This window comes from Tinamus guttatus, unplaced genomic scaffold, assembly GCF_059628265.1.
Source record: "Tinamus guttatus ecotype Peru unplaced genomic scaffold, ASM5962826v1 Tinamus_guttatus_pri_ptg000297l, whole genome shotgun sequence".
In the NCBI taxonomy this organism is placed as follows: Eukaryota; Metazoa; Chordata; class Aves; order Tinamiformes; family Tinamidae; genus Tinamus; species Tinamus guttatus.
Genome location: NW_028288831.1, coordinates 4,636,739 through 4,661,062, shown reverse-complemented (window position 1 = coordinate 4,661,062; position 24,324 = coordinate 4,636,739). Strand labels below are relative to the sequence as shown.

The 24,324-nt window shown below is 43.2% G+C and overlaps 1 protein-coding gene across 2 annotated transcripts in view; it reads left to right on the top strand.

Annotated features, from left to right (window-relative positions):
- Positions 1-24,324, top strand: part of EXD3 (exonuclease 3'-5' domain containing 3) — a 232,960-nt gene that overhangs the window by 21,518 nt on the left and 187,118 nt on the right. The window contains exons 2-8 of one of the 2 annotated variants that reach the window (XM_088527996.1): positions 434-498; positions 4,547-4,714; positions 6,007-6,174; positions 14,789-14,842; positions 15,542-15,681; positions 16,507-16,607; positions 22,128-22,201. In XM_088527996.1, the coding sequence (XP_088384122.1) occupies positions 434-498; positions 4,547-4,714; positions 6,007-6,174; positions 14,789-14,842; positions 15,542-15,681; positions 16,507-16,607; positions 22,128-22,201 (770 nt within the window). Of the gene's footprint in view, positions 1-433; positions 499-4,543; positions 4,715-6,006; positions 6,175-14,788; positions 14,843-15,541; positions 15,682-16,506; positions 16,608-22,127; positions 22,202-24,324 lie in introns of both variants that reach the window. The other variant, XM_088527995.1, reaches the window with a different exon arrangement.

The window sequence follows — 24,324 nt, the reverse complement described above, 5'->3', positions numbered from 1 at the left end:
GGTTTGGAACAAGATTGACACGTTGGAATTGTTTCTTTTAAAAAATGGTGGATATTGATAGTCCTTTCTAAGCTGTGCAAGAAGTTGAGTTTTCCAGGACCGTTTTGGTTTGTGTTAAAAAGGGGAGAGAGGGTGTGAGTGTGTTTGAACGGCAGCAGCACGAGCCCCAGTGCAGCGTGCGGGATCTGCGCCCGCGGGCGCTTGGTTAAAGCTCTGCGTGGGGGATGCTCCGGCTTCGGAGTGAGGGATTTCAGCGCTCTAATCCTGACTGGCAGCTGGAAGGACGATGGTTTCAAACACAGCACCCCGGAGCAGCCGAATTCTCTTCAGCCGAACAATGCGCCAGTGTGTCCGGGCTGCCAGGACCGAGCCAATAAATCTGGTTTTTGTTTTGTTTTTTCTCCCCTTCTCTCTCTCTTCCCCTTTCCTCCAGGCCAGGACCCGCTGCTACTGCTGAAAACCCTTCAGCTTCTCTGGACAAAGAAAGAGATGAAGGAGGTAAGGCCGGCGCTCGCACCTCCCCTCGGCGCTGCCGCGCAAAGTGCATGCAGAGCATGTCCTGGCGCTGGGCCCGGGGTCAGGGCTGCAATTCTTCACCGCTGCTTTCAGTGCCAGCGCACGGGGGAAGGCCCTTCGCCTCGCAGCGAAGAAAAGGTAGCTCTGTGTGACGTGAAGGGGCTCGTATAAAAGAGCTGGAGCTCACAGGGGCTGAGTTGCAGGGAGGGGAAGATAAATCAAAGTTGCTTTTATTTTCTTTGAAGCACATTTTTATCCATTAAGCAGAATATCTTTGGGGCGAGGAGTATTTCTAGTAGCTAAAAAGGAGAGAGTTGAAGTCAATAGAAATGCAGTCTTTGCCAAGTGGATTGATAACAAGACCTTTGTGCTGATGACATTTTACTTTCTCTTTTTCTGTTTGAGTTGGGTTTGTCTTTTGGAGCAGTGAAAGCAGTTCACGCTCCCTTGCTGTGATTTGTGTGATATTTTTATACAGGCCCCTGTGGGCTCTGTGTGCAGAATTTCTCATAGGGAGCAAAATATACTTAACCTAGATTTGGGCGTCTGAAAACTAACAAAAACACCGAACGTATTGCCTTGATGTCGAGTTGCTCAAGTTTAACTTTGGTTTGCACAGGTTGGTTAATAGCTGATTTTTTATTTTATTTTATTTATTTATTTTTGAAGACCCAAGAACTGCAGCTCCCGCCTCAGCCACATTGACTTTACCGAAAGCGCTGGGTGAAGCACCTGGGGAGGCTGAGTCCCGGGGTGTCCGTGCACCATCCCAGGTGTCCGAGACGTTCCCCAGAGTCCCTGTCTGGCACATTTAGATTTTCCGTTACTGATAGTCTGTGGTTCCCAGCCCAAATAATCAGGCAACTGGAAGCACAACATGAGAGATCTCTTTCCGAATGGGCAGTTTCTAACATAGACTTGAGCTCAGCAACAGTGAAGCCTTGGGCTTTCTCTCAAGTTTAGAGTTGGACGAAAAAACATTATTTGTTAGGTCTTGAGGCCAGTTAGCTCCACAAAACCAACAGTAGGGAAGAGCAATCATCAGAATCTCTGTTTTTTTGCTGCGGGTTGAAAACCTGGAGGATCCCCATGAGTCAGAGTTGCAGCTTAGCTTATTCAGTTTGTTTGCTTTGGGTTTGTCGTCCCGGTGAAATGTGACGCTTTCGTGGGGCTGGCAGGAGCCCCTGGACGCTCTGAGGAGGACACGTTCACTGTGCTCACTGCATCCATGGTGGGACAGCTTTGGCCTCGTTGGGCCCCTCTTTAGACTGCACTGCGTGGCTGCATGTGCGAGCAAACCCATGCTTCAGAAAGTGGGAGATGCATTTCTGGACCACCGGAAAGTCTTTTTAGAGAGACAAGGGGGGATGCAGTGGCACCAGATGGCTCTAAGGTGGGGAGCACAGTGTGGGTGTCCCCCCAGGTTTGACACATGCCCCCAAGCTAGCCCTGAGGTGAGCTGCTCTGTGTTCAGGGCATTGCCTTCTTTCCAGCATGCAATGCACCCATAGCAATTGCAGCCACTTTTGAGGACTGAAGCAGGGGAACCTGCTGCCCTTCTCCTCTGAAGTTAATTCAAGGTGTCCTAAGTAAGTCACTGTCTGGCTTTCTAGTGATGGGAGTTGAAGGAAGTTGACTTAAAGACTGGTCTTGCTCCATCGCCGTTTAACAGCAGTGACCTTCTCCTTCTTCCCTTGTGTGGCTGTGAATCGGTTTCTGTTGTTTGGCACCCTTTTGTCTCAAAGCAGTGAACAAGAGCAGAAGGAGGGCTCCTATCTAGGGCAGGACCTTGATTCTGGAGCATGATTTTAAGAATTGACCTTTTTTTTTTTTTTGTAGCAAAGACAGTTTTGGAATAACAGACATCTGAACTTTGTAACTAGAAGTAAAGAGCCAAAACTGCATGAAGGAGTGAGAAGTTTGAGAATCAGCAAAATGTTCCTACTCCCATGATCTGTTAGGCTTTGGAAAACCCCCTGGGAGCATGTAAGCCCCACGATGGGAATCAACTGAAATGCCAGTTACATGTTGGAGAGGAATCCTTCCCTGGTGGAAGGATGAGCCAGGCAACACAATGCTGTTTTCTCTCTGATTTCTCCAATTTAGATATCTCAAGCAGATGCTTCTTTTAGAGTAGCACATGCCATTAGCCAAAGACCTTGAATTGCTGAGAAGTTTCAAAGAAACTTTCTCCCCGCTTAAAAAATCTAAATCAAAACTCCTTCTAGATATGTTGTTGTTGCTCTTGCCAGTGCTGTAAGTGTTTGGAGATGCTGCGCGTGTGAAAGCAGGCTCGTCCTCTCCCAAGGCTTGTCCTCTGCAGGCCATCCTGCCAAAGCCCAGCTCGGCTTCCAGCTGAAGGAGGAGACGAGCTGTGCGGTGAGAGCTCTCGTTCGGCCCAAATGTGCCGAAGTGGAGCTTTGGGGGGAAAAAAGAAAGGAGGAGGCCACTTATACACAGTGCGATTTACTTGGCCAGTTGCTTTGTTTTCCTTTGGCTGTTATGTTGGATATTTGTGGTTGGAGGAGAGCTTGCCTGTTCCTTCTGCTGAATCTTGCTGTGTACTTGGAGTCCTATGTTTAACATCAGGATTTCTTGCCACAGGGAAAAACACTTAAGAGGGAGAAAGCTGTTATCTGAAGTCACATCTTTGTTAGTCATCAGCTTTTTCATGCTACATTTGATAATTTAGTGAGAAAGAAGCAGTCTCTGTCATAAGCGATACATTTTGTGGTTTTTTTCTCAACATGAAAGAGACTATGGAAAATAACCATCTTCCAGTAAATATTTCGGATGAATAAGAGAAAAAAAAATCATTGGCAAACTTTCTGTAGCTTTTTCCTTTGTCTTCCATGTCTGTCTTCAAACCGTATGTTGTTTCCATTGGAAGCTGCAACTGGGACCATCCTATACAGTAAATTGTAAGTGCTGGCTGCAAGCAGGAATGAGCATCTTTTGGATTTTACTTTTTTAGCCAGGAAAGAAAGAGAGCAGCTGCTCGTGGTGATTTCTTGTTTTCTCTCTCTGCTTTTGCTTTGCTCCACGCCAGTACGTGTCCCGTGTGGTGAAAGGTCCTGTGTGGGTACTGAAGGATGCCACTTGCTCACCCTGCCAACCCTGTGAGCTCCTTGGAAACTACTTCTAATGTAAACATTATAAAGATATTGCTCAATCCTGCTAATTTATCACTTCTACCAGATGGGTAGTAAGTAGCCTATTAACATTCACAAAGTGAGTGTCCAATTCCTTCACATTTCTAAACACATCACCCTGGGATTCCTAAGATTTATGGCGCTGGAGTTTTCCCATGTTCCCAACCTCTTAGCAGTGCCTGACGTTTTTGCCGAGGTGTGCAGGGTCTAGCACACAGCTGGCAGCAAGTGGTCTACAGCAGCTACCTTGCCCAGCTACGTTTGGAGGAAAAGAGATCAGATTTACAGTATGGCAGCTTGCCTGTTGAACTCTGATGCTTCATTCTATTTATTCTTATATGCAAACTCTGAATTATTTCACTACTCTCAGATATTCTATTATGGTGAAGCTCAAGAGCATCCATGCTCTTGAAGCTCGAGTGGGTTTAAGGTCAAATATGAAAGTTGATGGCATAAGAATGGGGAGGCAGTTTAATTTACTTAGGTCTGCTGGGAGGTAGGTAGGTTCTGAGCTCTGTCATCTACCTTTATTGCCATTTTCCTAATAACACCCCTTTCTCCAGCTCACTGCTGCTTTCTAGCCCCCTCCCCCAAATCCTGAGCGCCTTTGTGTGCCCCACAGAACAACTTCTCTGTCTTTATGGGATAATTAGTGTGGACAATTGCCGCTTTTCCCATTGGGTTTGAGGTGCAGTGAGCCATGAAGGAATCTGTAATGACATAAAAAGTCACTGGAGGCGCGGATGGTGGCTGAATAGCAACAGTTACCTCTCTGAATAGATTAAATTAAAAAAAATAAAGCTTTGTGTTCAGCTGGGGGAAGGGAGGATTCACTAGTCTTTTTTTGTACATGACAATGTGTTTTTGTGTCTCATCAGCTCAAGGAAGAAATCAGGCGGGGCTTTGCAGCGCTGGAGGACCCATTGGCAGCGCTCCTGGACATGCTGGAGACCAGCAGTGACTGGAAGGGGAAAGGGCATTCCCTGGGGTATTACATCAGCAGCGAGTTGCAGCTTTGGATAAAAGAGCATCCTGCTGTTCAACAGGTTAGAAAAAGAGAGCAAGGGAGACCGTGGAGAAAAGAAAGGACAATTGATTTTCATGTCCCTAAAGTGCACCTAGGTTCACTTCATTCCATAGTCCAGGGTCTTTTCTGTAGCCTTGTACTGAACACGATATGACTTTGTAGTGAAATTCTTACTGTGGTGCTGTCATCTGGTGATGGTGGCCTGAAAATACGACATGTCATTCAAGGCTGTGATGCCGCAGTACCTTTCTGTTTCTCCCCCCAAGCTGGGATTTCCATCTTTCCAGATCAAAGCACTTTGAGCACGGATATTTCAGTCTTTGGCTGGACTTTCCCACTGGAGCTTACAGTGCTGCCGTCAGCATAAAACCAATTGCAATGATCTACTCTGCATATTCTTCCAGTTCTGCAAATAGAAGCCAGTTACTGTACAATTCCTTAATTCTTGACATATGGTGGAGAGCTTTTATCTTTCAAAATGCAGAAAAGAGTAACAGTATGACTTTTCAGCAGCTGAATGATTGGCTTTGTAGCACTGGGTCATCAGATTGTCTGCCCTAATGTTTACCATTCCCCATGCCCTTTTATATTCTGGCTTCTTGAGATTTTCCCCTTTTTGTGCTTTTTACTTCTGATCCATTAGATACTTCTGAATTTGTGTTGTTTCGTTTTCCACTTTTCCAAACGACTCTTTTTAGAAGTTGGCCTTTATCAATTTTTTTCAGGGATCACTTCCAGTACAGTGTCTGTGATATTGCTGTGAAATTCCTAAGGGACTCATCATGCAGGAGCACAATGCTGAATACTTGCATTTCTGCAAGTGCATTTCTGCATTTCTGTGACATTTCTGCTTTTTTGACCTCTTGCACCCAGGAACAAACCAGGGGATGGCAATGGACTTGTTGCATATGATAGGAGAAAATCAATGATGAGGGGAGTTGGTGGATTCAAAGACTTTTCAGTGGGGAGCTAGAGGAGAGAATTTTTAAATAGCTGTGTTAGTAAAGGAAGGCACTTCTCCAGTTTCATATTTGCCTTTTGTACAAGGCCATATGCCTTTTCCAGAATTATCCCGCAAACATTCAAATGTTTTCAAATTGGATGCTGTGAAAAAATGTGCATCATATTGTTTTGATTTCTGCATGCAGACTCCATGGGGAAATTGGAGAATCCCTTCCCAAGGAATTGGCATCTTCTACTGTTTAAACAAGCTGCATTTGCAACTGCTATTGAATTGTAGCCATCTTGACTAAATCTGTGCTTGACTTTTTTTTCTTTTTTTTCTTTTCTTTTTTTTTTTTTTTTTTTAAGTCTGGAACGAAGTTGAAGAAGCTGCAGGCCCGTGTATTCAACATACTAGCCCAGTGCCCAACTAATCTTCTTGACCCTCTGATTAGCATTTACCAACTCCATACAACGGACCGGAACTATTTGCTTGGACACGTCAGTCATCTTTATCACAAGGGTGATTACAAAGAGGTGGGTCATGTCTTTCAAATAAATTTACCTTCCCAGCTCTCCAGTTCTCTGTTAATGTCTGTGTCCATTTTTGGATGCATTTCAATGTAAATTCCATTTCATCACAGCAGCTGCACACTGTGAATGGTGCAGCTTAGCATGGTCTTCTGATGTACATGAGTAGATTGTCTTCAACCTTAGTTTTTCTGATGGCTAAGTACAGAATGGCAGTGAATCCTTCCTCTACCCTTTTCTGGACCTTTGAAAGTAATGGGTTAATTTGGAGAATTTAGGAGGATGGTTGCACACTTTTTTATTTTCCTGGGCATTTTTATAGGCAATCCTGTTAGGCAGTCCTGCAGGCAGTCCACCTGCTGTGGAAACTCCAATCTGCCTACAAGAAGAAAGGGTTGGAAAAATCTCTCTGCTCCCAAGCAATTACGCTAGCTAGAAGGGCTTCTCAGTTCAAGGAGATCTGAAGTCTCTTACCACTTGAGACTCATGCCCAAAAGGTGAGTGTGTTGGTGCTCGTGCATTTGAGTCTGGCTGACTGACAATGATGGGAGTTCACCAAAGCCTATATTTGGTATTTTACCGTGTGGCAGAGGACACTCTGAGGATCTCTGTCATCACTGTGATGTCTAGATATTCTTAGGACTGTTCTCATGAGCAAAACACTCCACAAAACAACAACAAAACACTTTCTCAAAGGGAGATGGGTCACTTTCTGTAAAGGAACCTAATATTTAGGAATTATTTTTTAAAAGGTTTTTATTCTTATTCTTCAGCAAAACAGTAGCCCTCAGGAGAGCTCTGAAGTCTTTGAGCATGAGTGTTTGAAAATATTAGAAAAAATGTAGTATTTGACAATATTTAAATGTGATTGTTATATTCACAGCTCCCCAAATATTATTTTCTTTTAGAAATGCAGGTCTAACAATAAAAACAGTTCCACCAAAAAATATAAAGCTTTTTTGTTCTTTCCACAGCAAAATTCATTTACTTATTATTTGTAGTGTGAAGTACAGGGATCCTCAAATGGTGAAACCCCTTAGCCATAATTTTCTTGTACTTATGTTATTACCAGAGGGTGAACAGAACTGTCTTCAAAAATGACAGTTATGTAGGAGGAAATCTTTTATTCCCATCGGTACTAAATCCAAAAAACTTGAAAGTGGGATGCTGAGCACTTGCAGTGGACTATTCATCCTATGATTCACTGTCTTTCAGATGGGACAATAAACCAGATTCAAATGTAATATTATTGACTCTTTTGCTTCTTGCCCACAATGGCAAAAATCTTAAAAACCATTAATGTCATTTGTTTTTTGTCCCATTTTCTATATTTTTTCAAATTGCTTGGTAAGCAATTTGTTTCTCTTAAAGTATTATCCTGTGTGAATCTTAGAAGTCTGCCGCCTTGTTCCATGGGTTAAGGTTGCTTTCCCCCGAAAAGGTTTAGGAGAAAGGTGTCTTTAGAAAGTCCCATAGGTTCCGGGCTGTTTGCTTCTAAAGCACATCTGACCCTCCCTGTTTCCCTAAAACTATTCAAAAGCTGAACCAGTTTGCTAATCAGAACTGCAGGTTGTTCTGCAGCTCTGCGAAGCCACTGTTTGAGGTTCATGAACGCTGATACACTCCTGTAAGTAGCACCAGACTCTCCTCATCATAGGGTGGACATTTCATGGGCTCAGTGGTTTATATTGGGAAGATAAATCGATGTAAAGACAGTGCCATGTTTTTTTGGTGCGGGTGTAGGTAGATACCTTAGTACTTTGTCTTAGCAGCAAAAATAGTCGCTATATTCAGGGAGACACCTGACGGAGCTGGTGGATATGGTTAGCTGGCCAGAGGATGGCACTCTTGCTCCCATGACACAGAATGATACGATAAAGTAACAGTTCAAGATGACATACAAGTGTTGTTGGAGGCATTTGGTATTTTGTTTTTCTTTCTTCTATCCATAAATAAATGAGGGTTCACTGCAGATGCTGGAGGAATGTGATGTGGGGCCTTGTACAGCTCCAAAGGAGCTTCCAAGACAGCCGCCATCGCATGTCCCGTAAAAGGTGCATTCTTAATTTACAAGACTATCCAGACCAAGCATCTTAAAACATCAGCTCGTGTTGTTTCAGCGGCAGTACCTGCATCTTCACTCCCTTTTCGGCATCCAGCTGCTCTCTCGAGCTAGGCCCGCGTGCAGGACGGGCCCGGTAGCCCTCTGACACCCACAGCGAAGCCGGCGCTGCTGGCCGCCCTCAACCTCGGGGCCAGCCGAACCGCGGCGCGTGGAGCCCCCCTCGCCGCCGCCTTTGCCGGCTCTTCCTGCGGGCGCTGCCTCAATGTCAGCCCGGCGGCTTTGTGGGCAGCAAGATGGCCGTGGTGAGACGGGAACAATGCGGGGATTCAGCGGCCCCGGGGTAATACAGTGCGAGGCGAGTCTGTGAAGAGGCCCTGAATAGGCCAGGCTGTGCCCGAGAAGAATGAGGGCTAGGCAGAAGGCAAGCTAGTGTTTCATGGTCATCTTATGTTACACTTCAGCCTTTCAAAGAGTGTCTGGGGCTGCTTGAATGAACCTCTCTTGCGCTCCCAATGCAGGAATCCCGAGACAAAGGGGACTCTTGTCACTCGCAGGCCCCTTTGGGGAAGAAAAGCCATTGTCACATGAACAGGGGCAGTCTGGCAGGCTGTGCATGCTTCAGTGCCCCATGATATCGCTGCGTCTCGGCGGCAATCACATTCAGGGCCCTGTCAGCCTTGATTAGCGGGGTCTCATGACTTAATGTGCCGCGATATTTCATGTCTAAGGGTGGCGGCTGTCTTTCTGCAGCATGAATGCCTGCCATTGTCCGCCAAGTTATTTTATTTACATTTTTTTTTAAACAGCTTATAAAGGTAAAAAGATAGCTGTGCTTAAAAAAAAAAAAGAAAAAGAAAAAAAGAGAGAGAGAGAAAAAATCAAATTCCTTTGCTTCTGGATCAGTAGTAAGTGCTCCTCGGGTCAGATACAGTGAAACTTGTTTTCACAGCGAGCATCAAAGTTCTCGTCGTGTTTAACAGCTTTATAGTAAATTCTGAACAGGTGGCAGTGGAGTTGGATTTAGGAAGGAAACAATAAATAATCTTTTTAACCTCTGACAAGCAGAAATATTCTTGGGCCTGAGAGAGCTCCTGCTCGGACATCTCTGCATCAGAGACCAGAAGCGTCTCCACCCCCCATCAGTTTGTATCTTAAGGGAGACCATTGCTCTGAGCTTTTAGAGGGACAAGGGATATTTCATTTTTACTAAACTTTTTTTTTGTTCCCTCTCTATTTTGCTCTATTTTCAAAAATGAAGTATTTATTCTACAAGTGGAATATTTTATTCTGTTAATGTTTCATCTGTTGACCTATTTATGCAAATAAGGGATGTCGAATCTATACATTAAACTGTGTATTCTTTCAAGTGGAATAAGGAGGTTTAAAAAGTTAAGTTGTTAAATTATGACAGAAAATGAGCTTAGTTGGAGTACCCCAGCAAAGAAGCTCTGTGAATGCAGAATTCAGATTATGTCAGCAGCACATAGCAAACAAATTCTAAAAAGCGGTTTAGTAGTTCTATAGGACAGATGATTGACCTGAAGGTTAAACATAAAGGAATACGAATATGCTAAGGTCTAGAAATGCATAGTTCAACCACTGATAACCCTGAATTTTCCCTGTAGTGATGTTTTGCAAACCGAGGCAGAGATGCTTGTAGTCCTACTTTATACTAATGTTTGGATACATACAGCATATTTTTGCAACTGTCAATGCAGATCAGGGCTAAGGTTGATTGATCTCTTAATGGATATTTGAATTTGGGGTTTCTTCATTCTTTTTGAACTTTTCTAAGCTGTTCTTTGGACAGTGAAAATATACTCATACCCTTCATTAGTTGTTTTGATTAATTCACCCTTTGTGAAATACTGCCGTGCTCTCTTGAAATCAGTAGACCTGGGAAATCTTGTTTGCATTTTGCTAAAGATCTCTCTGAAAATGGTGAGTATTGCATTTAAGCAGGAAGTAGTTAAACACGTTACCCAATGTCTTACATCACACAGTGTTGGACTCTAGGCTGTTTCAGTAACAGTTGATTAGGCACAAGTTCGAAAGAATTGGGTCCAAAACACAAAACAGATGTTCCCTGTGATTAGTAAGTGGTGTTCCTTTCAGTCAGTTACTTCTACCATTATTATGCATCTGCATTTTGATCATCATGATTTCTTTAGAATTGATGTTGGGTCTTGCCTGCAAGGTCATGTTGCCTTGTTTGGTCTATTACATGTGTTTTCAGAAATTCCTTCACCATTGGTTCAAAAATAATACACTAAATGAGGCACAAACATATATGCCACTGTGTTGTCTCGAGTTGCTTGCAGCAGAGCTAAGTAATCGAGCAAAAGTCATCAGAAACCGTTTGTCTGTCCTGCATCATCACTCCAATCAGTGCTACTAGCTAAAGGTTATTCCTCTGATGCTTAACCCCACCGTGGGAAAACTGCCTAAATCGTCAGCGCAGACACCACCCAAGTGCACATGCTCTTGCAGATAACATCTTTTGTGGCTTCCTGCACTTCATACTGTATATGGAAAGAGTAGTCATTTTTAGATGATACAGCCAGCTGCGTTCGAAACGAGTACAGCGGATCAGGTATTGGTGCAGGGTGCTCTGAGCTCATGTGTTCACTTGAAAACAGCCACCACTTTCTCATACTGTTGTTTTTACAGTTGCATGACTAGAAGACTGGTCTCCCATCACAGCAGCTGCTCTGTGCCTCACAGCTTAGTCACAATGCTTCAAGTTGGTGGTAATTTCCCCCGTGTTATGGGCAAGGCACTGCCAGACCTTTTAGCTGCAGCTTATCGTAATATTGCCCAACTTCAGATTCTTAAACTTAATCTTGTCCATTTGTACGAGTCTGCACTTCTCAAGCTTCAGCTGGATTAAGTAGGTATCAGAACGAAATGTTTGCCTTTTGGATGGTGCTTTTTGTGGTAGCAGTTATTTGTGCTGTTGCCCTAACTATGCCTTGAGGATGGGACTCCCCATCCATCCCTCCTTAGATACTTCTTTTAAGGTGTGTATCGTAGGGAACAAAACTACAACAAGATGTTGTCCAAACACAGTTTTCCTTCTCACCACAATTCAAGCAAAGAAGGACCCAAAGCGCCCTGAAGGCAATGAAAAGACTTGCTAGCTTAGGGGTAGGAATGGGTCATCACTTGGGAGTTTTTTTTTTTTTTTTTTTTTTTTTTTTTTTGTTATCTCTGGGGAGCTCAGGTCTCACCATGAACATTCATCTTACAGATTAGGGGAAGACAGAAAAGAGCAGGACAAACCTTTGCCATTCTTCTCTTCTGATCAGCTCTGGTTGTGTGTCTGGGACAGGGACAGAGGGTTTCAGTATAGGTTAATTGCTTTTATGTGTTTTTTTTTTCTTGCTGTTGTTACATTACATTCTAGCAACTCTCTGTGAATGAAATATATAAATGAAGAAATGGCTGTACGAGGAGTGAGGACAGCAGTGCATTTTCTTCCATAGCGCGAGGCGGGGTGCACAGGTGATGATACGTTCATCAGAGTTCATCCGAGTTTGTTTCAGAGTGCCTAAGTAGTAGGTTAGGGTTTTTTACTCTGACTTATCAGTTGATGAAGTGGGGGAGGCATCTGCTACTTAGGATTCTTATTGCCTTGCTGGTGCAGTGCTGGGCTGAGAATCTGTAATTAGATTAACATGATTGCTAGTTTTCGGTTACCCTGGGTAGTCTTCTGGTGCAGCTCGGAGAATGCAGAGCTGTGTCTGGGGAGCTGCTTGTTTCTTGGGCAGGCGAGGGGGTTCTTACCAGTTTAGTTAAAGCGGGTTGCCTGCCTCGTTCTGTTTTGTTTTCTAACTACAAAATGAGTCTGTGAATGAGGTGTTGCTTTTCTGGAGCTCTTATTCTCTATAAACAGACTGTTAAAAATAGGGTCATTTTACAGAAAAGTTGTTTGTGGAGCAAAACAATTCAAAACATGATAATAGCCAAACAAATATCTTAAAATAGCTCTAAGTTGAGACCACAGAAACAGCTGCCAAACACTTTCATCTTTATTACAGTTACTCATATCTCTTCTTTTATTATTCCCATTGTAAACATGCTGATTTTTATCTAAGTTGTCCCCACTGTTCAGCCAGCCCGTGCAGCTACACCCAGCACTGCAGCCTGTTTGTTCGCGTCGAGGGCGCAGATCGGGTGGCTCCTTCCCCACCAAGCTGCTGCCCCGCGACTTACGGCCTTCCCCTCTGCAGGAAGTTACTGCCACCATCTGCCAGCAGGGAACTGTGTGCGGCTGCTCCAGCACCATCTTTGGTTGGATGATGTCGGGATGGCACCAGCCACCCGCTCCTCTGAATTGCTGCAGGTGGAGGAGAGCAGGGTTCCTCTAACCTGTTGTAGTGGTGACGGTGTCCAGCGCGTGGGGCCTGAGTGCTCTTTCCCTGCCACAGCTGCATCAGGGTGGTGATGTCTCTCCACCGCTTGGTTAAATGCACATTCATGGATCCTCACCCTGTAGTGCTGAGTAGAAGTTGCACCTAGTAAGAGGTGAATGCAGCCTCACACAGCACAAGCTCATCTGATTAAATCACCTGTACCGTTAGTAAAGGTGGTGATAAAAGCAGGCCATTTAGATAACAGCTCTGCAGTTAGGTTCATCTGAGCATTTACATGAACATTATAACATTATTAGAGAAACCGTTGTACGCTTGCATGTTAAAACTTACAAATTACTTGTTTAATGCAAAGCGCTAATGAGGTCAAATGGTGAAACAAGATTTTGAGAGGTGCTAGGCTCTTGTTATTTGGCAAACTGAGATAGCTGGGAGGAAAAAAAAACCAAGCTGTCAAGCTTTTGGAGGCACAAAGCCTTTCTTCAGGTCAAAAATAGAAGCAGCAACCTTCAGCTTGTATACAAGTCAGAATAATTACTGAACTTGAACTTTATTATGCTAATCAGATAATTTGAAAGAAAAGGTAGTTGCCTCTTGTGGAGCAGAGTAGTGTATTAGCATATAAACAGATAGAATAGTTATCACGTCTGGAGTGAGAAGCCCTTGTGGTGGTAGCTGGTCTGAGAGACTATAAAACGCCTTTCTGTTCTGTATCGGATTTGGAGTATACGGTCAATATAATTAACGTTAGTTGCTGGGTTTGTCTCTTAAAGTTGTTTTATTGACATCACTTTGAGGTAAGGACTGATAGAGAATGCAATTTGCTTAAAAAAAAAATAATAATCATAACCCCCCCTGATAACTGGGTATTTGTGTTCTCTCTGGTTGCAATCGTCTTACAGAGCATTTGTTGGCTATTGCTTGTGCACACTCCGCCTTTGGGGCAGCGGATGAAATATGCACATGGATTTCCTAGAAGGTAATAAAATCCCCGGCCTCTGGTGCTGCCGGTGTGGGTGGTGATAGGATGAGTTGTTCAATGTTGCGGGTGTGCTCCAGCTGCATCTGGTTCCCTTCAGTGCATCTGCAGAATACGGGCTTCCCGTGACGGTATACGCTGGGGTGTCATTTGTTCACTCTGAAGGGAACCACAGAAAAGGTATTTCAAGGTGTGCTCCTACCCCAACCTAAGTTATTTTTCCTGTTCCTTTTTTTATCATTATTATAAGGATTTCAGACATGCGATGCACAACATGGGGGTTTATAGTTGCTTTGCTTTAGGGTACCCTTTGCTATATTACATTTATTTATGTGTTCTAAAAAGTAACACAGTTCTGAAAGGTAACTGTTTTAAGAAACAAATACATCATACCTTTTCTCGAGGCAAAATGAATCGCGCTTATCAGAGAAACTGGTCAAAGAGAAGAGCTTTTCCGTGAAGCCCAGGCGTGTTGAATCAGCAGGCATTTGTGAACACCATTGATTATATTCTGCATGGCATTACACGTGTGCTGCAGATCCAGTGCTATCAAACACTCAGTTTACAATCATCATGGAGAATATACCTAACCTTCCACAACCATTAGAAAGGTTCAGAGTAAATCATCCTTGTTCTCTAGTTTACAATTCTGTGAATGCTAATGCATAAATGCACTAAAAGATTTCTTGCTCGTATTAATCCATTAACCAGAACAATATGTTATATTAAAGAAAGCTATCATACGCTTATTTTTATTTTATACTTGAGACCCAAACAATCTTACACATTGCAGGAATTACAGATAGTGTTATGCCTTTAAAATCCTAATTATTTTGTGTGCGTGTTCAAGTTCATTCAGACAGGTCAAGTTTGTTATAGTTATGCTACTGGAGAAAATCCTTTCCTAGCAGGTTTGTTCAAGCATTTCACTTTCTCTCTTTGTGCCAGGCAAGCTGATCTTTATTTTTTTTGCCCCAAGATCTGCTGCTGCTTGGAATATGTAATACAGGAAAGAGTGGGTTTGTAGTTTTCTAAATGGGGTATATGTGGCCAGATATTTATGTGATTTGTGCTTTAACATGTAACAGAAATAATCACCATGTTAAAAAATTTCATAATCACATATATACTTCCCTTGGTATAATGCCCTTTAGCCATTGTGATGGTCTTTTCCTAAATGCGCATCTCTCTTGTGTTTTGTAGGCAGCGATACTGAGTATAAAGCTAAAATTGCAACCAGATCAAGATGTGGAGAAGGTGAGTCATTTCTTCCACAGCCTTCTCTGTCATCAGATCCATCTTGTGTTAAGCAGGAGATCTATCATGGCCCTTTAAGTTGTGATGTTTCATACAGGGCTTTATCTGGTTCCTGAGAAGTCGCTACAGCAGTGCTGGTGCAACATTGCGTCTAGGGAAGTGTTAAAATGTATTTTGTCCAACCTCATTGCATTTATCCGATTGCTTTTCTAGATGCAGGCACAGTGATGAAAAGTCCTGGTTTTGGGACTGTTCTTGACAAATAATTATTCCTGTGATAACATTCATTTGATGTAGAACTGGTCCGTAGATATTGCTTGTCATCTGCATTCAGGACAGTGAGTAAAGAGAAGTGACTTAGATTATCCCATTTATTGAGAGGTGGTAAAATGTAATTTTAATTACACCTTGATTAACTAAACTCTGAAGTTAACACTTTCGCTATTTGGATTAATACTCATGTTGAAAATGCCACGTCTCTCTCCTAAACAGCACTGGTTGGTGAAGCAAGGCCTTTGTCACTTGCTGTCCTTATTAGGAAATGTGAGAGCCCTCCACCAGGTTTTGGTCCCTGCATGTAACCTCCTCCGTGGCTGCTGCGTGCTCACAGCACACAGACTGAACACGGGAAGGCCATGTTCAAGGGCAGAGCACGGTGCCTCTGATGTTCCCTGTACTAGCAGCTGTTTCTTTTTCTAGATGTGTACACCACTACTGCTGCAAGATAAAACTAACTTGGTGGAAGCTTATGTGGGAGACCATCCTGAGCTCCAGTGCAAGCTCGTGCAGATCCTGGACACGTGGTGTGCACCCGGTTTTAACATCAAAGACATCTCAAGGTGGAAATGTTTGTTTAATTTCTAAGTAGCTGGCACCAGTGCACTGGCAGATGACAGTGTTTTCTTTCAATGCCCAAGATGGTTTTCTCCACATCATGGTGTGCAATATATGTTCTGTTCAGCTGAGAAAGGGGAAATTCTGCTGTCTGTGGCAAACACTTTTCAAATGCCTCCTCCTTTTGAGATAACAGGAGATACCTCCTGATGAGGAATGAGATATCATTGACATTGACAGATGTTAAGCTCTGCACAGGAGAAGTGCAAAATGGAAGCTCTGCAGTAGATTCTAGTAACTTAACACTACCAAAGCTCCTTATAGGAAATTGTAATAAACTCACTCCTGTGCTTTGCTGCAGACAAGGTTAAGTTTCAGTATCGGTTGTACAGGTTTGTCAGGAAGATAATGCTGTGATGAAGTGGCAGAAAAACAAGAGATGCAAGTGGTTAACCTTCATGTTCTCGTGAAAGTCGTGTGTATTTTAATTTATAAATTGCCTTTCTCTAGAATAGCTCCTGTCAGTCACAAAGCTAACAGTCCAGCTCGCAGTGTTGATGCCCTGCTCGCGGTATTTGTCCTGAAAGAAGAACACGGGAAAGTGCGTGATGGCTTTCTCCTTCTTTAAAGTAGACTTACCTGTCGTTGGCTGGAGAACTGGTATGATTGTACGGTGGACTTTTTGCTGAAACTTAAGAAAAGATAGAGGACAGTTTGTACCAGCACCTTCCAAACCCAACATCTCCTCTGTTAAATATCTGCTCTTTAGGAAGCATTTCTTAGTTGTTTCCACAGATTTTCTTTTAATGATTTTGTTTGTTTGCTTACAGACAATATCAAGGCCTGTCCAAATGCAAACCAGATAAATTTAACCACAAAATGCTAAGCAAGCTGGTCTTCAGGCTTCTAGAACAATTTAACTTAGATCCAGGTATGTGGTATTGCAACATATGCTTGAGTTACCTCTCCAATAAAGAACAGATGAAGTCAATTTGTCTTCTTCCATGTTCAGCAAGGAATCTGTGCTGTAATTTATCATGGGGAGTTTCAGGGTTTAATTAATGGTGTTTAAAAAACAAAGCTGGTAAGTTACAGGAATTATCACTTTGTACTGTCGAAGAATGAAGTGCTTGTGACTAATAGACTGCTTCTTCCATGATATGAAATAAATCTTGGCCTCAGAATGGCTGTACATAAACACATGGTGGTCAACTTTGAGCTATGACTCCATTGCATTCACATAAGAGGCAAGTCGTTACTCATCTAAGGATCTGTTTTCTTGAGTTATGAGTCTGTCAGTTTAGAAGAGATAACCCTTGGGAAGCCGGAGCCTCACAGCCCTATTTATCCTTTCTGTAAAACAAGGTTGGCGATGGAATTTTAAGGTTCTTGCAGCCTTCTGGGGAAAGTAACCCATCTTACATCATTGAATATATCTGCTTCCCTGCCACTTGTTTGACCAAATCTGCTTTGCTTTTGTTTTTAATGGCGGCTGTTGATCTTTATTCTTCTGTTTAGGGCTGTATGTCAAAACCTTTACATGCACCATTAGGTTTTACGTTACTTCTGTGATCAACACAAGATATGTAGTTCTCTTTTCGTGGGCAGAAAAGTGTTTTCTAACCACAAATTGAGTCTCATTACGCCTGGCAGCAATGTTATATTAATCTTCACATCTTCAGACGGCTCTTCAAAAGCTAATACGATAATCATTACAAACCTTCCTTGGAGGATATGTAAATATAATTAAACAAAACACATTGATGTGAAAGCTGAGACACAAGAGGGGATTTTTTTTTCCAGATCTTAAACCTGTCCAGTAGTTTACTTCTTTCTTCAGTAATTTTTTATGTTTTATAACATTGATGATTCAGTAGACTGTTTTCCTTTATGCTCTATTAAGAGAATTGCTCCTCCCCTGCATGAGAGATCCACCAAGAAGATGAAGAGGAAGAGGGGATGTGCCAGGTGATCTCAGGTGCTTGTGGCGGAGTGTGGTGGGCCTTAGCTGCTGGTGTCCCAGCTGGTGGAGCAGCTGATGATAATGGCAAACTCTCCCTGAACTTCCACAGCAGGCTCACTGATGAGAGGGTTCCTTGAGATGTGCCTTCCCTCCAGGCCACCTTCCCACCTACACTTCCAGGGAGTAATTTATCCCACACCAAGTGTAGTGTCCACAGTGTAGGACTGGTCACCTGATAGATGTGTCTGTCCCCCTCTACTGATGTGAGAGGAAGTGTGGGCTGCTAATTGAGATGAGATGCCAGACCTGAGGTGGCTAAACCAAGGTTGGATGAATCTCACACATTCTCTCTTAGATGAGAAGTGATATTACTTAGGAGTTGTATCACATGAAAGTCAGAGCAGGACTTCTTAAATCTGCTAAATTGTTGGGCCTCTCAGTCTGCTTTGAAGCTCTCTGGAAGAAGAAGAGGATGAAAACGTATAGAGACAGGTTGGCCTTCATGCCAGGTCTGCTTGGGTTGAACTGGGAAAAGGTGGCAGCTGGAATAACATGGCTTTCCTTTCCTCCTCCTTTCCTTTTTTCTTTCTTCTCTTTCTAGATGCTCCCTCTCCCTTCTTTAGTGGAAGCAAACCTGACTGTGAGAAAAGGGCATACCAAAGGAAGCAGGTTAAGTAAAACCTGCAGGTTTAATAAACTCCCTTCTCTTGCTCTGAGCAGCTCCACCAAAAACCAGCCGTGAGGTAGCACTCGCTTCTTGTTACCTAACCTAATTGTGGCCTTGCTGGATGCCGCAGTCTGCGGCTCTTTCTGCCTCCTCAGTCGTGACTCCTCCTTGTCGCCGGAGCCTGAGAGCAGCAGCACAAACGGGAAGTGGCTTTCAGTGAGAAAGGCTAGAGGGGTTTCGTGGTATGAGAAGGCAGGCTCGTAGGTGACTCGATTCTTGCAATTCCAGACCCAGCCGCCTGTTAACACAAAAGCCACACGTGGATGGTTGTCTGCTGATTCCCAGAGGCAGCCCCTTAAACCCTGTGTGTGCATCCCATTTAATTAGCTTTTCCGGGGAAGGAAGAAGATGAGCAGAAATGGCCCGTGCTTGAAGAAATCCAGTTTTACAGAGTAATTTCTCACACATGGGTCACTATGCTGCGGTTTAACAAGCCTTGTAGCTGTTACAACCTAATTACTTAATACGCTTTGAAGACCCTATATGAGGGGCTTTACATATTGGACCTTAGTTTGTGGGCCAGTAAAGCAGGTATTAGTGGTGTGGCTGGAAATGGTAATTGACTTTGTGGTCGAAAGACCTGTGGAGTTGTTGTCCCATAGAAGCAGAACAAATTAGCAGAGTGCCCTGCATCCTGAATGCAAAGAATGCTGTTTTACCTTAGCCTTTAAAAAGTTCTTTAGCATAAACCAAGAGACACTTTCCTCTCGGTTTTGCTCCCGGGTTATCCTTTTGGTTTCATTCGCAATTGAAATTTCCTGCAAGCCTCGGAGGGAGCCCCAGAATTCGGCTGCGCGCCCGAGCCTCGTGCCTGCGCTGGCGGAGGCAGCAGAGGGCAGGCGAGGGCTGCTCGCGGTCCGCGCGCCGCTCAGGTAGGTCACGGCATCCTCGAGACGCAGCAGGTCCGGGGCCTCGCAGGACGGTCACCAGGGAGAGCTCCAGTGGGGCCACGGGGGCTTTGCTGCAAACAGCATTTTGGAAAGATGCTGTTTGGGAAGAAAACGAATGACTGTTATCCCCACAGGAATACCTTTGAACGAAAGCTGTTTAATTTGCTTTCCTTTTCCTTTTAAAATAGTAGAAAATTATTCCTGTCCTTGAAGATTGCATTACAGGGCTTTTCTTTGCCCCTACTTCCATGGCGATTTTCCTGCAGATTTCTTATAGCACTTTTTTTGTCAAATACCAGCACGTTTTTATGTAACTCTGTATGTGTGGAGAACATCTATGCTCTCAGAAGAGAGGAGCCTTCCCCTCTTAGAGTTACAAAATTCAATTCAGCGGCTGCTCAGGGAGAAAGGACTTCAACATGCCAGGGCCCTTGATCCTTGCCTGTTCAGCTACATTTTTGGCTACTGAAGTACAGCTAGTAGATGATCTGCTCTAGACCAAGACAACTCAGACAGCGTCTCCAAGGTTTCCATCAGAAAAGCTTGTGCTGCTCTTGTAGGTCTGAGTGTGAATTCACCATATCCAGACATGTATGGAACTCCATATTATAGTGCTGGTTTTTCCTTTAGATATAGATGTAACCCCTTGTGCCAGGCTTTGTCCTTTTTCCTTAGGAGGTCAGCTCCAGACAGCAAGGCTAACAGGCAGCTCAGGGATCTCTGGCCGGTCTGGGTTTCTGCTCTTTTCCCATGCCTTCTGCTTAGCTGTGGGCGGTGGTGGCACCGAGCACGTTGTGCGGGAGGTCTCCATCGCAGCTCAGGAGCTGTGTGCGCCTGGGAGCTCCAGCAAGCAGCGTCTTGATGAGCATGTGTGCAGGCTCCTGGGGGAGCTCAGGTTGGAATGGGTGGCAGGGCTCTAGTCCAACCTCCTGCTCAAAGCAGGAGCATCTCTGAGGTCAGACCAGGTTGCTCAGGATTTTATCTAGCGTGGTCTTGAAATGTCAAAACATTGTGTTTGACAGTATAGAAAACCTTAGTGTAATCCAGATAGGAAACAACTACTGCCTCGTCGATATTCGGTAGGCTGGTAATTGAGTCGTAGAAGGTTATTGGTTTGACACAATGTGAATTTTTTTGGACAATGCAGGTTGGCTGTTGCCTGTGTCTCTGTTATTTTCTAGGTGTTAATTTATTTGCTGCAATACGTTTCCAGAAAATCTTTTTTCTTCTTTAAATAGGTGATGAATTTGCACTTTTCCCAGCTTTCTCATCCATGCTTCACACCTTATCAAAGAGAGCACTTAAGCAATCACAGGTTGACTTCATGAATGCTTCATGTAATCTATCTACATGCTAACCTCGTCTTTTTTTACTCCAGCCTCAGACTTAATCCCTTTGTTGTTATTTAGTTAGTGCCTCTAGCCTTTTTCTAATGAAGAGGGAAGAAAAACAAATACCATAATGCTTTATATTCTTGGTATCCTCATTCATTAACTTTTCTTTTATAATGAGTGGTTGGTAAATGCTTTCCCCGCTCTTCCTTTATTTTTTTTTCCTACTAGTATATTTTAGAAATATTTTTTTTTGCCAACCTAAATGGTCTTTGATAATGCATCCTGTATTTTACTTTGGACTTTGTGACTTTGTCTTTATATGATTGTGCTGTTGCTTTGTGTTTGACCCGGTTGCTGCTTTTCGTGTATTTCCTTTTTGTATGTGAAGTCAATAAAAGCGTACCCTATATGGGTACTGTCATACTGTCAGAGTATGGAGGATAACTTAAATCACTTCTTGGGACAGGAATGTTCAGATTAGAAAGTGATCTGCCAAAATCTGTGCTAAAAAGCACTACATTAATTTGTGGCCTTTCTCATTCCATTTTCCAGGTCTTGGGAGCTTTTCCTCCTCTCAGTTGTTAGTCTTCTAGGCATGCCATGCATGAGAGTTATGCTCTGAATCAGTAGTGCTAATTTCAATTGGGTAATAAAAATTCAGGGTAAAGTTGTGGAAAAGTTTCACTTTCCTGTGTTCAGTCACTGTGGTTCTTGTTGCTGGCCCTGCTCTTTATAGCTGCCTGATTGATGGTTTCAGCCACTTAAACCCCAAGGAAATGTTTGGTCACATCTTTCCCTTACATCCATAGCAGCATCAGAGAAGAACTGATACGTATGTATGCTAATCTTCATGTAATTTATCTTCCACATTTATCTCTGATTGCACTGGGTTTCAAAACAAGGTGCTATGTGAAGATCTTGTTTTCTGCCATTGTAATGAGGCATCTCAAAAGAAGGTGTCAGTAACACAAATAATAAGAACTGCTGCTTGCTACCTCAGCAAAATGATAGCCACTTCCCTCCATGGATGGATAAGGAGTCTCTTTCATGCGTTCATAGTACTTTATCGGATAAAATTCAGCTACAATGCTGGGACAGGTTTGAATCTTGAGTAATGTGTTCAAAACTTCTTTAATGAATTAACAGGACAAGTTCCATTTAAATTAAAATGAATGCAGCCCTTGGAAACTGGAAGCGGTACCCGTATGGGGCTGTGGCATAATTAAAGGTGTGAAGTCATTAAATGTGAAAACATATTGAACTGGCAAGTGGATCTTATCGTTCAGGGTGGTAGAACCAGAGATATCAGTAGGATTAGCATTGCTAATCATTGTTTAAACTGTAAATAGCAGTTATAATTTAGATAAAATAAGAACGTGACTGTCCTGCGTTGTTCTGAGTCGATGGCATGGTGCTTTCCACTCGTTGACTTTGAAATTGGGGAAGGAAAACCAACTTGTCTAGACAGTAAAACTTCAAGAAAGTTCAGCCATACTTAAATGTTGAATACTTAAATGTCTTTTTTACCTTCTTTTAGCTCTCTGCCCTAATGTTATAAATCAACGGCACTTGAGAACTCTGAATTATCTCTTCTACAAGAGGTTTGTTGAGGTACGTTACAGCAGGTAACATGGGTGCGAATTAGGGTTTTTTATTTGAATAATATAATTGACATGATAAAAATATATCAACGGTATGTAAGCAATATAAAAATGCATTGGATCTGCCATAAGATCTGTTCTTTCTGAGAGTGACAGTCTGTGTATCCATTCGTATTGTAAGAATTGGGAGTCACGATTGCTCCAAGCTGGATGCTTTTTGACCTCAGCATCTTCTGGAGTGGTTTGAGGCATTATTTATGCTAGGGCCTTAGCTGGGTTGGGATGTGCTCTCATATACTCAGTTTCAGCCATCTCAGCTAATCCAGGTGCATTATTTTCCTGGCATCCCTCCAATACTGAGTAGAGAAGAGCACTTTTTTGTTTTACTTTTAAATCTCTCTCGTGCTCTGGTTTTAGTCGTAACCTGTAACCCCAGTTCTTTAGCGCAGCACAGCGCTGTGCTTTCACTTTGGTATATGTGGCCTGGTTGTCTTTTCAGCATGTCGTCTGGCCAGGCAGGCTGTTAGTGCAAGGGGCTATTTTCTTCTTAGCACTTGGTGCTGAAAGTACCTGCTGGTGGTGTTTACATCCCTCCATGCTGTTCTGCTGTCAGACTTGTGTTCTTCTGGTGGACCTGGATTAGTAGGTCATGCAGTAAAACTCACATGCCCAAAGAAAACTCACTCTAGGGCTTTCCTAATGCTAAGCATGATGTGATCTGTGTTAGACTTAGGAATTCAGTAATACCAGAGCAACCATCATGCAAAAGGAGATCAGTCATTTCCAACCTTAACCCTATAACAGTCTTTGACATGTCCTTCAGAGGCCATAGAAGCTTGCCTGAAGAGGAATCCACCAGATTTCTTCCTCCCATCCTAGTACAGTCATTTTTATCTTCTTCTAGCCCTTATCTATGCTGCACGACAAAGCAGAACCTTGGTGTGTGTTATCCTCCAGCTCCTTTGTCGGGCTCAACAGATTTCACACAAGTCAAGACTTAAGACTCTGCCTTAAAAATAGCCCAATATAAAGCAAGAATCAATGAATCAACCCAAAGCCAGAAGGTCCTATAATATTTTGATGTTGATGGTTATAGCCCCAAGTCTGCCACAAAAGGTTTTCTGTGTTGAGGTTACAGCCTTGTCACCGCTGAGGAAACTAATAATATTTTCAGTTCTTGAACCACTCTCCTCTGAGCTAACTTTGCTTGTGTCTAGCCTCCAAGTCCTCACTTTCCAAATCCTTCTGGAAATGACAGATCTTGAAAGTGAGAAGATAGTGCGAATACTTTTTCTGCAGCATTACTTCACAAGATAGCTACCTGTGCTCCCACCTCCCCTCTTAGGAGTGGGGCGCTCTTGAGCGTCTTTCGCTGGCATCACCATCATCATCCAGTGACTGGAGGCAGATTGTCCCAACTCTTGCTCTGCCTCTTCTTTTGATTACAGCAGCTTTGAAGTGTTGTATCCAGATGAATCATTTGGGCTGTGAAAAAGAGGGACCGCAAGAGTCTAGATGTCATAGAGAAATGCTTTCATCTATTGAAAGTTGAATTATAAAGCCCTATTTGCTGAACATGGCCTTGAAGTGCTGGTTCATGTGCAGTTCATAGAAGACTCTTCATGTAGATACAAGAGGATCCTCTAGAAAAGCTTTCATAACCCTACCAGGTTGTTCAGATCTCCCTGGATACAGAAACACCAATCCAGTCTTTAGAGAGTCAGTTTTCAGGAAATTAAATGCCTCTTCCAAAAGTGCCTTGTCTTTTATTCAGCAAGGGACTAATCTCATGTTCTGCTGATAGAAGAAGGTAGATGCAAATTTCCTGATCCTCCCTTCCCCAGAGAACTTGAACAATAAGATGCTGTTGAACGTGGTGACTCTGGCACCATCCTGGCGCAGACAGTTCTCTTTCCAAGGCCACCTAATCAATCAGGGAAGGATCTGATTTGTTTTTCCTTCTTACCACATGAACTGACATGAAACTGAAAGGTTAGCAAATGTTTCACTGTCTCAATGCTTCAGTATTTTAAGACATCACTCTAGAGGCCTTGATCTGGGACAGTGAGAGAAGATAAAAAAAAAAAAAGCTCTAGATGTATTTATTTAGCAAAGTGAACTGTACTCTCCATC